This window comes from Sinocyclocheilus grahami, unplaced genomic scaffold (assembly GCF_001515645.1).
Source record: "Sinocyclocheilus grahami isolate Dianchi unplaced genomic scaffold, SAMN03320097.WGS_v1.1 scaffold175.1, whole genome shotgun sequence".
NCBI lineage: Eukaryota > Metazoa > Chordata > Actinopteri > Cypriniformes > Cyprinidae > Sinocyclocheilus > Sinocyclocheilus grahami.
This window is the reverse complement of record NW_015505354.1, coordinates 1,460,655-1,475,513: the sequence shown is the minus strand read 5'-3', so window position 1 is coordinate 1,475,513 and position 14,859 is coordinate 1,460,655. Positions and strand designations below refer to the sequence as shown.

The 14,859-nt window shown below is 39.5% G+C and overlaps 1 protein-coding gene across 1 annotated transcript; it reads left to right on the top strand.

Annotated features, from left to right (window-relative positions):
• The first annotated feature begins 6,539 nt into the window (after nt 1-6,539).
• On the top strand, nt 6,540-10,163 carry LOC107593701 (metalloreductase STEAP4-like). The gene is made up of 3 exons (XM_016283559.1): nt 6,540-6,833; nt 7,275-7,729; nt 9,251-10,163. Exons 2-3 carry the CDS (start codon nt 7,298-7,300, stop codon nt 9,785-9,787), a joined length of 969 nt encoding a protein of 322 aa, XP_016139045.1. The 5' UTR covers nt 6,540-6,833; nt 7,275-7,297; the 3' UTR covers nt 9,788-10,163.
• The last annotated feature ends 4,696 nt before the right edge of the window (nt 10,164-14,859 follow it).

Genomic DNA, 14,859 nt, shown 5'->3' with positions numbered 1-14,859 from the left:
TCTATATAGAGACCTCCCAACCAACCGACCGGGTTGCGGTAATATTAGGAGACGGTGCCTACCCACTCCTACCATGGCTGATGACTCCTTTTCTAACAGCAAATACACCGGCGCAGGCACACTTCAACACTGCTCATTGCAGAGCAAGATGTGCAATTGAGCGTTTAAATGGAGTTCTTAAGAGGCGCTTTGCATGCCTTAACTACCTGAGAGCGGAACCACAGAAAGCATGCAACATAACCCTTGCCTGTATTGTCCTGCACAACATCGCTACTAAGCGCAATGTCCCTCTCTGTGCTGTCTGCAGGAAGGTAGCTCTCCAGGAGCAGGGTTGGACACCCCTGCTCTAGGTGGTGAGGTGCCAAAGAGGGTTGAGGGATTGGGACATGACCTTAAATATTCCAATTTATGAATGCCAAATACATCTGCTTGTGTGTGATAGAGAGAGAGAGAGAAAGAAAGAAATAGAGCATCTCTATTTTGGTTGAGGGGGAAAAAAAACATTACAAGAAGAAATGGTTCAAAATGTGCTTTAATGTCTTTGAACAAATGAACATGCTTTCAAAAATAAAAATTAGGGTGAATCAGTTGAAACGATCAGTAAAATATATTTACATAAATCATAACCCCAGGTATTTGTATCCAGTACTAATGTATACTTTTGTACAATTAAATATTTTTAATGTTAGGGGCTAAAATTAATATAAATAGGTGCGGACTTCTGATCACTATGAAAATTGTCTTGCCTTTGTGCTCACATGTTCGAAGAATTCTCCTTGAAAAACTTCTGCAATTTTCTTTTTGAGAATCTGCCCTGTTATTTCTGCATAAAACCATTAGCCTTCCATTTCTGTCCTTGGTTTACCAGGCATCATAACAAACATTTCTTTCTTTATCTGCGGAAACTATCACTGCTGTGCCTCTGCGTTTCCTCTTGACAACTCGGAAATTACAGATTTTTTTGGCCAGTGTCCTCCAAATATCATATTTGCCCTTTTTTCATTTGAGTTCCTCTGGATTTATTTCCTTATGCTTCAAGATGCAAATGAGAAGATCTGCTCATGGCTGGGAGAGATAGGAGGCCGAGACTGTATTTAATTATGTCTGAGTTCACATACTGTAGACAGACCATGATCCAATTTGGAGTTTGGAACAGGAACAGCAAATTTTCAGATACTTTCTTTTTGGACAAGTTTTCAGAATGATTCCCACCACCACTAATATTTGCAACCATGAATGCATGCAGCCCAGAAAAAAATTCTGGGCTCAGTACAAATTATGTTCAATCAAAAGCATTTGAGGCACTGTCACAGTCCCCAGTCACCAGTCCATTCACTCTCCACTGGGAACTACATTTCCCAGCATCCTCTCTGGTCAACACCTGCACTCAGTCAGCCATCACCACACCTACCATAGATGATCTCATCAAGACCTGTATAAGAGCAGTTACTCTCCACTTCTTCCTTGTGTGATCTTGTCTCTCCATGTAGGAGTACTTACCTGTCTTCAGTTCCACTCTTCAATAAGCCTTCACTGTACACCCACCAGCAGGGGCGTAGATTACGCGGGGGCACTTTTTTATTGGAGAGTTGTGTTTACGACATGTTGAGGTTTTAATGGAGCGATGTATATAAATGCAGAATGATTTAAAATTAAAAGAGAAGATAGTCTATACATGACGTTCACGTTTCCATGGCAATCAGTCACTCTGTCACGTCATGACACGCCCTAGCTCGCATCCGCGGTCCCGCGCTGTATCCAACATTCATAGAGCTCGCGATGAGTTCAAAGCGACAAAAAACTCTTCACTCGTTTTTACGAAAAAGTCAAGCAGCGTAAGTTGGCATGTGGTATCCGAATTGTGTTGCACACTGTTGAGTAACTCTGCCTATTGCTCTTGTTGAATAATTAGCTAGTTTTGATGGAAATTATAAGGGAAAAATAGATGCTTGGACAAACGTTCACTTATTTTCTGTGTATTTTCCGTAACTCTTTTATAACGTCTTTTATTTTAACAAGTATGTCATCAAAACCTTTCAAATAAGAATAAAGATCATGTTGAACTGAGATTTTACAGTGTTTACAGCATGTTTAACTCTGCCAATTCTGCATAATATAATTCAATCAAGTATGCATGCACTGACGATCTGATATAGGAGCGATCTTCATTTATGGGGTGCTCTTTCATTATTGCACTAATTTTACGTTTTTATGTGTTGTCAAGAATTAGCAAGAAACAGACAGCCTAGGTTTGTCAGGGCAGAATCAGGATGTAACACAAGAAAAAGAAATGAGTTAAATTCGCTACACCAGCATCCTCTCTGGTCAACACCTGCACTCAGTCAGCCATCACCACACCTACCATAGATGATCTGGCATAGGGTTGGCTGCTGTAGAAGTAGGCAGGTCTTCTGTAACTGTATTAAAACCCCACCAGCCAGATCCTAAGACTATTGTGTGTCAGGTGCATGGACTGTAGAATAGAACAGAATAAAGTAGTATGTGAATGTGCAAGTATATACACAAAATACAATTTTAAATATGTAAACAATATACTCTCAGTACCCTTATAAGGACATCTTTGTACTTTATACTCGAAAAGGTGCACATTAGTACCTTAGAGTACCAATATGTACCTTAATGTACAACTATGAAACTTTTTGGGGTAAATAATGTACAAAGATGTCCTTTTAAGGGTGCTGTCCCAGTGACATGCTGTTGTATTTCTCTCTTTCTCTTTGTTTCTTTCTCTCTTTCTTCTGTTTTATAATCATATATAATAATATAAGCATAAAGCATATAAAGCAAAAAAGGTACGATTAAAAATAAAACCTGTCAATTAGACAAGGGAAAAAACAGGTATAACACTAGACATTCCGTCCCCCCCACTTTTGAAATAATGGCTACGCCCCTGCCCACCAGCACCTGCAGCAAATAAAGAACTCTTTATGCTAATGTAGCAAGAGGCCCAGTTGTAGTGACTACGCCACACTGGACTACCGGGGAAAATAACCCAAATAAGGGCACGCAAATCAACTTTTGAAAAAGGGTTCACAAAAGTAAGAAAAAAAACAAGATTACAAATTACTCAAAACAAAATACCAAACAGAAAACAAACAAATAAACGAACAAACATCAAGCCCACTTAGATACTAGACATGGGCGTAATTAAACTCCCAAAAAGCAGCAGCGTGGCTCGAACAATGTAGAATAGGAAACGAGCTGTATTAATTACCGCTTCCGCTCAACCTATTCCAAAACACACACAGCACAATTACAACTACAATAAAACATCCGAAGTTATTTAGCTATTAGAGCGATTTACCTACCCGTTAATACGATGGTGTAATGCTCATGACAACAGATCATACAACAACCTCTTTAAAAGGCTCCTCTTTAAAAGGTGACAGCGACAACAGCTGGTGCTACGACCTGGGCTACGTTACACTGCGAGGCCACAATCAATGGGGGCCGTGAAGGCACACCGCACTGAAACACAAAAACTCATATTAAGCTGAATACAATTTCCCCCAGCTTCCCATATGTCATTACTTACCTGAGCAAACAACGCATGCACCCAGTATGTCTCAGCAGCCTAACAACACACATGGAAGGCCATAACAGGAGGGAAGGGGCGGGCTTTCAACTATGACGCACTCCAAGAGGCAGAACCAACCAACTTATATACCCTAACCGGGCAGTCGCTCATTGGCCATCTAATTAATGATGGTGACGTTTTGACAACATCACTACACTAAGTTACAGTGATCCATCAATGGAAGTAAACAGGGGACAGTTTCTGGAAGACCTAACAACAGAAATGTGAACCTGAATGAAAAGCACTCGCATTAATTCTTCTATTAAAACCTGTGTAAGGTAAGATTTGTTATGTCAATTTTCAAATAATTTTAGGGTCTTAGGTGTTCCTAAAAAGTAGTAAAATTCAATTTTTTCATAACTTTACAGAAAATGGAGAAGTTATTTTTCCCCTCATTAAAATAAAATATATGGATATATTAATGAAACGGTGAGTATTTTAACTAGCCTCATTCACTTTTACTGTAAGTGCCTTTTTTAAAGATTTTTTTATTTTATATAGAGGAGGTGAGTCAAAATAAAATGGTGGTTATCAACATTATTTCACAACCATTTTAGATTGAGCTTAACTTGTACTGAATGTGGAATATTCCTTTAAAACCACAAACGTTCGGTGTCATCCATACATAAATATCTGTACATCTGTGATGTTTTAACACACCAATCCCATGCATACCTGAACCATGTGTGCATATTTAGATCTGGGTCAACATTTCCTTCAAAACATCCTTTAGAAAACAATCATCTGGATTCCATTTCTCATGCTTGCATAGCATAACACACACACTCCTATTCAGGAGAGGCATGTTGTGAGTGGCCCAGACTGCAGGTATACACATGCAATTATAATTATAAATGACAGAGAACTAAGTCTCTCAGCTCTCAGCCAGTAGAGTAGGAGTAATAAGGAGCTACAGTACGTGATGTATTGCTGATCATGCAGGACTGGAGTCATGCTGTGACTGCGCCCCTTTAGTCTTAACCCCAGTAAGATACTAGGGGTCCGCTGATCTATTAACATCATCATAAATAATCTCCACTTGCTTATTGCTGGTAGATGACACATCCGGTGGGTTTCGCAGATGGGTGGAGGTGTGCAGCAGATCATACATGCTGTGATAACTGTATTCAATGTATCATTCAAGATTCTGGGAGCAGTGTGTCACACAAGTTGGTTTTTTATGAAGCATATAAAGAAAACAAAAGCTCACTCTGTTTATGGAAAGTCCTCTTGGTGAATTTACAAACAACAGACAAATATTTTTTCCTTTTTGATTTCTAGCAGAACAGTGCAGATTCAGTGCAACAAAGTGTTTCTTAAGCGTTGAGATTGGCCAGACTGTTGCGCAACTTACTTCCAGGCAGGCCTTGGCCTCAAAACACACCGGAGATAAATCCAAGCAAACATCGTACCTTTCAACACACACACGCACACACAGTTACAGTTGCTCTGGAATTTCCATTACCAAAACAGCCTAGCTCTCTTTTCCTAAATCTAAACCTCCCACTGAGCTGTGGGCAGGTCACAGGATAATAAATAAATGCCTCTCACACACACATGCTCATAAACCGGCGAGAAACAGCCTCAGTCCCGCAAAGAAACGCCAGTGGATAAAAGAGAAATTACGGAAGAACTAAAGAATAAGAGTAAAAGCTGGTTTTGATGATTACATTGCATTGCCAAACAGCTTTTGGGGATATGAACACCGTTATTGGCACAGACGATTCAGAAAATCTGCAATAAAATCACACTCTTAGTCAGTGATTTCAACAGTCAGGATCTGATTCTACAAGAGATCAGTGGATTTTTCAGAGACTGGGGCACAATTTCCTGAAAATTTATTTCTTTAACATCTTCTTTAAAGATTAACATCTTTATCGGTGAGCATTTGTTGATTCTTCTTAGCATATTTTATTTTATTTTATTTTATTATTTTATTTAATTTAATTTGCTGATTCTTTTAAAAAGTCTTTTAGGATTATTTAGGTTTTAGTTTTTTGCCTTTAGGTTGTAATCAGTGTGTATTTTGCAATATATCAGCCTATGTACTTTTAAAGTAACAAAATAAACCATAAATTAACTGGTGCACCCAAATGTACTGTGTGCAGACCATAATCAAATTTGATTATACCATCATCGCCTGTGGTGGCCCCAAAAAAAAAAACAAGCATTTAAATAACTCAAGCAGAAATATAATCATCTACAGCCACAGCACTTGTACCAAATCTGAAATGAAAAGTGTAAATAGTGTTCTTTTAATGCACGTTTTTAGTGCAACTTTATTTATCTTACTGTGTATGGTGTCATCTCTTATTTTTTAGAAGTGAATTCAGACTCGGTTGCAATGACAGATCTCAGTGAAAAGATGCATAAACCGGAGACAGTGTGTATCTTTGGAACGGGTGATTTTGGACACTCACTGGGGCTCCGTTTGCTCCAGTCAGGATACAATGTTGTGTATGGATCCAGGGGCCCTAAAAACTCTCTGTTGCTGCCTAAGGGGTCAAAGGTCATGACTCATGCAGAAGCAGCTTGTGAAGCTCGTGTGGTATGTTTATGGAAAGTCCTCTTGGTGAATTTACAAACAACAGACAAATATTTTTTCCTTTTTGATTTCTAGCAGAACAGTGCAGATTCAGTGCAACAAAGTGTTTCTTAAGCGTTGAGATTGGCCAGACTGTTGCGCAACTTACTTCCAGGCAGGCCTTGGCCTCAAAACACACCGGAGATAAATCCAAGCAAACATCGTACCTTTCAGCACACACACGCACACACAGTTACAGTTGCTCTGGAATTTCCTCATTGGACTTTATCCATTACCAAAACAGCCTAGCTCTCTTTTCCTAAATCTAAACCTCCCACTGAGCTGTGGGCAGGTCACAGGATAATAAATAAATGCCTCTCACACACACATGCTCATAAACCGGCGAGAAACAGCCTCAGTCCCGCAAAGAAACGCCAGTGGATAAAAGAGAAATTACGGAAGAACTAAAGAATAAGAGTAAAAGCTGGTTTTGATGATTACATTGCATTGCCAAACAGCTTTTGGGGATATGAACACCGTTATTGGCACAGACGATTCAGAAAATCTGCAATAAAATCACACTCTTAGTCAGTGATTTCAACAGTCAGGATCTGATTCTACAAGAGATCAGTGGATTTTTCAGAGACTGGGGCACAATTTCCTGAAAATTTATTTCTTTAACATCTTCTTTAAAGATTAACATCTTTATCGGTGAGCATTTGTTGATTCTTCTTAGCATATTTTATTTTATTTTATTTTATTATTTTATTTAATTTAATTTGCTGATTCTTTTAAAAAGTCTTTTAGGATTATTTAGGTTTTAGTTTTTTGCCTTTAGGTTGTAATCAGTGTGTATTTTGCAATATATCAGCCTATGTACTTTTAAAGTAACAAAATAAACCATAAATTAACTGGTGCACCCAAATGTACTGTGTGCAGACCATAATCAAATTTGATTATACCATCATCGCCTGTGGTGGCCCCAAAAAAAAAAACAAGCATTTAAATAACTCAAGCAGAAATATAATCATCTACAGCCACAGCACTTGTACCAAATCTGAAATGAAAAGTGTAAATAGTGTTCTTTTAATGCACGTTTTTAGTGCAACTTTATTTATCTTACTGTGTATGGTGTCATCTCTTATTTTTTAGAAGTGAATTCAGACTCGGTTGCAATGACAGATCTCAGTGAAAAGATGCATAAACCGGAGACAGTGTGTATCTTTGGAACGGGTGATTTTGGACACTCACTGGGGCTCCGTTTGCTCCAGTCAGGATACAATGTTGTGTATGGATCCAGGGGCCCTAAAAACTCTCTGTTGCTGCCTAAGGGGTCAAAGGTCATGACTCATGCAGAAGCAGCTTGTGAAGCTCGTGTGGTATTCGTGGCTGTGCAGAGGGAGCACTATGGATTTTTGAGCTCCCTGGCTTCAGATCTTGAGGGAAAGGTGCTGGTAGACGTCAGCAATAATCTCAGGAGGGGTCTGTACCCAGAATCCAATGCAGAATACCTGAGCAGGCTGGTTCCAGGGGCGACGGTAGTCAAAGCCTTCAACACCATCTCTGCCTGGGCACTGCAGTCTGGAGGACTAGATGCCAACAGACAGGTAAAACACACACAAACACAATTCAATCAGGTGGACAGAATATACTAACAGGCAGGTAAAAAGTAAATAAATGTAATATTGTTTCATGCTTCCACAAATTCACAAAAATAAACACATTTTGGTCAGACGAAGCAATCAAAGAGCTATAAAATTAGTGAGAGAAAATGATTAAGACCGAAATTCTCATGCATGAGTCCCCAAATTTTTCATAATGTTGTTAATCATTTAAGCAACAAGTGGCAAAGCACAAATAAGCTGTTTTGAACAGGGCTGTCTAAAATTTAATGAATCAAGCTTAACAGACTTGTCTCACAAAACAGCCTTGAATGAAGGTGTTTGTATGAGCTTTTGTTATAATATAAACAGAAAGACAAATCAGACATGACAAATGGCATACCGCTGCACATATTTGTTGCATCTCTACTGTAAGGCAGCTGGATGACATATATCATCCAACAAAAACAAACACTGTGTTTCTACACAGTACAAAAGAGGCATTAATGTATGTATAAATGTCTGTGTCCATGTCATAATGCTCTGTTTTAGCAGTTCATTGTTCATGAAATGAGGCAAGCATCTCCCTCTTAGCGATAGAGTCTTTATGTAGGAAAGTCATATTTACATCAGCAGGTGGTGGTTGAGAAACTGGCCAGATGGAATCTGACCTCTGGCAAACTATTATTATCGTTATGTTAGTGCGTATGTTCTTTGACACCTGTTTGTGTGTTTCTCAATAAAAATGAATTGTCACACACGGCCAAGCAGTCTATTTGTTATTATTTCTCATTTTGATTATAATTTCTTGTTCTTTTTTCTAAAGGCCAACTGTGACAACATATTGTATTGGTTAGGCCCAGACTGCGCATTGCTGTGAACTAAATTTAATTCCCAGAGGATATTTCACTGCTGTCTGAAACTATTAAAGATGCATTTTGTTTCAAAAGGTTGTGTAGGTCAACAGAATGGAAACTTGTTAGAATAAGTCAAAAATAATCAAAACCCTTGAAAATAATTTGCTGCATGAGTAGTTTTTGTTGTAACACTTTACAATAAGGTAAACATTAGGTACCATGAACTATGAATGACTTAGGTTACCGTTTAGAATTTACAAATATAGTATTGATTTATTAATTCATAATAAATCAATGTCAATTTAAACTTGAAATCTTAAGAATCTATGAATATATGTAAAAATTAACATTAAATGTGATTAAATGTGCACTACGATTTTCCATTACTTAATGAAAAAAACCATCAATGTTCAAAACTGTGTTCCTGCCTTTACCCTGATTCACTACGACAAGCCTACAGTAATGTATCCGACCAATCGGGTCAGATTTGGCCAACCAACTATACAAGTAACTTGCCATTTTGTGTTTCAATGTCCGTTTTGTTAGTAGCAGGTGAATATTAAATAATATTACTTAATATATCTGTAGTCTGAAGTGAATTCAATTTGTTTTCTATAACACGTTAAATTGTATACACTGTTTTTCTTCTTCTTCATCATCATTTGATTAGGTACTTCTCTGTGGAGACCGTTCTGACGCTAAACAGCAATTGATGGACATTGCTCAAAGTCTCGGTTTCACTGCCGTGGACAGAGGCTCCCTCTGGGCGGCTGCTGATTTAGAAGATCTGCCCTTGCAACTCTTCCCTCTCTGGAGACTTCCTCTCAACATCGCCATTTGTTTAACAGCTTTCATATTCTTCTACACGCTCACAAGAGATGTTATCTATGAGCGTGTTAACAATGGTAAAGACATCGCTTTTCGAATTATGGTCTCGCTGGCCAACAAGGCCTTTCCCATCGTCTCTCTGGTGATGCTGTCCTTCTGTTACCTGCCGGGCGCGTTGGCTGGATTTCTGCAACTTTATAATGGCACTAAGTATCGTCGCTTCCCTGATTGGTTGGATCGCTGGATGCTGTGCAGGAAGCAGCTGGGTCTGCTAGCACTGGCCTTCGGTTTTCTACATGTTCTCTACACTTTAGTTATACCCATCAGATACTATGTACGCTACAGGATAAATGTCTACACTATATCACTGGTAAGTTAAATACTTTTAAGAATACTATTCTTATTCTTAATTTGGGGGCAGCAGACCGAGTTAGTGGTCCGCTAGGTATACGATTCTTTTAGTTTTGGTGATTTTAAATATCAACGGTGTTTCTCAGAAATATCTTACTTCACATTTATTAAAAATATAATCCACTAAATTTAGATCCTGGTTGACGTCAAGACATATATGGAACACCCACTTTTCAAGATCCAACAAATTCCTGAGTTAATCAAATTAAGTCCCGCCCTTATTTATTAATTTTTTTTCTTGTTTAAGATCCTGTTTCACTAATAAACAACGTCACATTACTAAAGTAAATTGAGTTGCAAATGCTGTTTGATGACTTTACAGCTCCTAGTTTACTACAGGCAGGTTTGGGCAAAGATACATCAAAATGTATCTTAAAATAAAATACCAAATACATTAATTTTTACTGTATCAAAATAAACTACAAAATACAGCAACCACACCAAGTATCGAAATAAATTACTGTATTTGTGTATTTTAAAAATACGAAAAAATACTTTTACAAGGGAGCATGACATTTCTTTGCAAACCTTCCATCAGTTGGTCTTATTTGATCTATCCCTTCACCATTACACTGACAATGTTTGATAGCAACAGCTTTTCTCTGCCCGAGTCATGCAATAAATCTGACATATGCAACCTGTGAACAGATAAAATATTCACATATCCCTGTGATCTCCCAGATGAAGGTTAGTTTTAAAGTAACCAACATTTTAATGTTTAACAGTTTGCGAATGACTCATAGTTGTATAACTTAGTTACTTGGTGCTTGGTAACGAAGGGCCTACTTTGCATCATCAACACTGACTTAATGACATACAAGTCATTCATAAGAAGACAACTGATGGCACCTGTATTCATAGCAACTAGTTAACTAATTAATCATTTGATTGTTAATCATAAATATAATAATATATTATGTGTCAGGCAGTCATTCATGCAATGGTATGCAAAATCATGATCCTACTAAACAGCTACTTCAATTAGGGTACAATATTTAGCAATCAAATATTTATTTATCAATCATTGGACACCTATTTAGTAGTTGAAAACAAACATTTTAGCATTACAGCAATTATTAAACGATCAATACGTTTTGATTTTAAATGTAGCCAGAAACATATTCAGAAAGTAGCAACAGAACTTGTCAAGGAGTATTAATCCAACTCCAACCACTGAATCAATTGAGAGCCATAGAAATATAAAGAACACATACACATGTACACTTATAATAAGTGCAATTGCACCAAGCACAGCACATTCTATCACTCATTCATTCATGCTTCCTTTTCCACACCAACGTTCCAATAATTCCTACCCATTAAAAGCTGCACGAATATATTTGCTTACCCCGACAGGCCTATCTGTGTAAACGATTTAGAAAAAGTACAGTCGATTCACATTTTATATCATCGCCACGATATGTATTGTCATATCAACCAGCCCTAACATGCACTAATTCTTTAAACACCTTTGACAAGCTAGTTGATAAAAAACAACAATCGATTAACTATTAAAACTGATTGGATAACGCTATTTTTCCCCTTGTCAGTGCTCTTTCATGTTCATATTAACTGAAGGGAAATCTGAATGAAGCACTATTTTAACTTTAATCAACATGTACAGTTGACCATGCCATCCTCACCTTATCTTATTCCAGAAAGGTCCCTCACCCAATGCCGAACGGAGTTGTACTGTACAGCTGCAGCTCACTTGATGAATGTTAGGGTTGGGGGGAGGGGTGTGTCTGAACTAAATCAGCACCCTGATAAAGAGGTTGACTGGCACAAAGTATTTAATGTATTTTGAAAATACAAAAATACTAATCTTAAATTTATTTGAATACAAATTACATTTGATTTTTGCCAAAGGCTTTAAAATACAAAATAGTATTTTGTATTTCAAATACGTATTTTAAACATCTGAAATACTGCCCATCCCTGACTACAGGCTACATTAAAGCTGTAAAAATGGTGTGCACATCTGCCCAGATTAAAACAAAGACACATACAGACACAAAAAAAATAGAGCTTTTAATAAAACCTATGAGTTTGACAACATGGCAGCCTGGCGTTATGACTCCTACTATTCCATGGGAATTCTTGGATTTGGGCTGTTTGTCCTATTAGGAATTACATCCCTTCCATCTGTGAGCAATTCCCTAAACTGGAGGGAGTTCCGTTTTGTACAGGTATTACACTGACAGTCTGTAGAAATGCATCAGTTTGAGTGTCACTGGAGAATATTTTACTAATTAGTTTAGAAAATATTATATAATATGGACAATGATGTTTTTTGTCTGGTTATAGCTGAAAGACATCTATTATATTACATTAGTATATATATATTCACAGTATTGATCAGAACAAATGTTTCCAGTAGGTTTTTAATGTTGAACTATGATCAAAGAAACACATTGACTGATGTTTTATGATTTTTCTTCATTCCTTTACAGTCTAAACTAGGCTACATCACCCTGCTTCTCTGTACTGCTCACACATTTCTGTATGGCTGGGACAGATTTTTGAAACCTTCATCATATAGGTGGTGGATGCCTCCAGCATACATGTTGTCTCTTGTGGTCCCCTGTGTGGTTCTGATTCTAAAGCTAATCCTGATCACTCCATGCGTGGACAGCAAGGTCACCCGTATCCGTCAAGGCTGGGAGAGACAGGGCAAGACTTCAGCAAACGGCAGAGATACAAAGACAAACCAACCACTCATGGCGTAGCCATCTTTAAACTTTATGAAAACTGTGTGTTGGACTTGCCCCGAACTCTACTGCTGAAAGTGGTTTGAAATGTTGCAATGGAAAAAGTGCAGAGAACTAAAGACTTACTTGAGCAACTGACTTTGGACTTGACTTGGGCTCAAAATTAGAGACAACATACATCTTTAGGTCTACAAGAAAAGGAGAAATATTTCCTCCTAATACAGGCATTGGGCCTCATTCATGAAACATTTGTAATATGAGTGAATTCTAATTAATGTACGCGTAAAACGGACCTTCCCAAAAACTCTCCTCTGGATTCACAAATACTTTGTAAAGGTCAGATTTGATAGTTAAATGTGTGTATGTTATTGAATTCCAACCATTCGTAAATAGGGTGCGCATGCACACTCATTCACAATTAGCATAGGCCTATCCCCTGCATATGAATTACAGCTACATAAATTACGTATCTAGGAATGGTGTGGAATCCTTTGAACTCAATTCTCAGGTTTAGCAAGTTATATTGCATAAATGCATAAGAGACTAATAGTGTTACGGGGCAAACAAGACGCGAGACGTACGGATCCATTTGCAAGCTTTATTAAGGGCGTGGTCAAAACAGGCGAGGGTCAGGCAATGGCAAACAGGTATATAGAAGACAAAACAAGAGCAGTCCAGTAAACAAGCGAGGGACAGTCAACGGCGAACGTAATCCAACAGGGGTGAGACTAGAGGGATAATCCAGGTACAAAGCAAAGGTCCAGGCAGGGGCAAACAGTATCCGAACAGGGCAAGATGAGAGAGGTAATCCAAAGTACACAGGCAATGATCAGAAGACGAGGAAATAGACAAGGCAAGACTAAGAAACTTAAAGCAGGCTCCGTAACGCAGCTATCACAACTAGCGATATGCTCGGCAGCCTGAAAGGGATCTGAGTGAGTGTTATATAGTGAATGTGTGATTGGTTACAGCTGTGTGCAATCAGTGCTGTGTGTAATCAGTGCAATGGATGATGGGATATGTAGTCCGGGATGACATGCAACAGTTTGTGTAGTGCGAGAGTCAATGTAATAGAAGGGTGACCTCTGGTGGTGATTGAACGGAAGTCCATGGACAGGATTCGTGACATAACCCCCCCCCTCCAAGGAGCAGCTTCCAGACGCTCCGAACACTTTACGGTTCAGGAGGGCGGTGGAGCGGAGGTGGGACAGGGGGAGGGACAGAGGGCCAGGTCCACGTGGAAGTGGAGAGACCAGGGACTGGGGCAGGACCAGCGGAGCAGGGAGCCAGGGCGGAGCCGGCAGTACAGGTGGAGCTGAGGACCACCACAGCAGAGCAGACGGGACCAAAGATCCCCACAGCGGAGCAGAAGACCACCAGAGCCAGAAAGCAGACCACCAGAGCCAGAAAGCAGACCACCACGGCAGAACAGAAGATCACCAGGCCGGAGCAGATGGGACCGAAGCCCACCAGGGTGGAGCAGACAGAGCAGAAGCCCACCACGGAGGGCCAGATTGATCAGGAGACCCTGGCAGAGACTGAGACAGAGATGAGAATTCCTGAACGGCCCTTGTAGCTGCAGCAGATCAGTCAGTAAGTTCACAGACAGCATCTTCAGGTGTGACAGATAAGGCAAAGAGTTCAGAAACAGCTTCTTTGGCTGGATTGAGACAGAGCAATAGGTCGCAAATGGCCTCTTTGGCCAGTTCAGGATGAGACAATAGTTCCAATGGCAAACAGGTATATAGAAGACAAAACAAGAGCAGTCCAGTAAACAAGCGAGGGTCAGTCAACGGCGAACGTAATCCAACAGGGGTGAGACTAGAGGGATAATCCAGGTACAAAGCAAAGGTCCAGGCAGGGGCAAACAGTATCCGAACAGGGCAAGATGAGAGAGGTAATCCAAAGTACACAGGCAATGATCAGAAGACGAGGAAATAGACAAGGCAAGACTAAGAAACTTAAAGCAGGCTCCGTAACGCAGCTATCACAACTAGCGATATGCTCGGCAGCCTGAAAGGGATCTGAGTGAGTGTTATATAGTGAATGTGTGATTGGTTACAGCTGTGTGCAATCAGTGCTGTGTGTAATCAGTGCAATGGATGATGGGATATGTAGTCCGGGATGACATGCAACAGTTTGTGTAGTGCGAGAGTCAATGTAATAGAAGGGTGACCTCTGGTGGTGATTGAACGGAAGTCCATGGACAGGATTCGTGACATAACCACCCCCCCTCCAAGGAGCAGCTTCCAGACGCTCCGAACACTTTACGGTTCAGGAGGGCGGTGGAGCGGAGGTGGGACAGGGGGAGGGACAGAGGGCCAGGTCC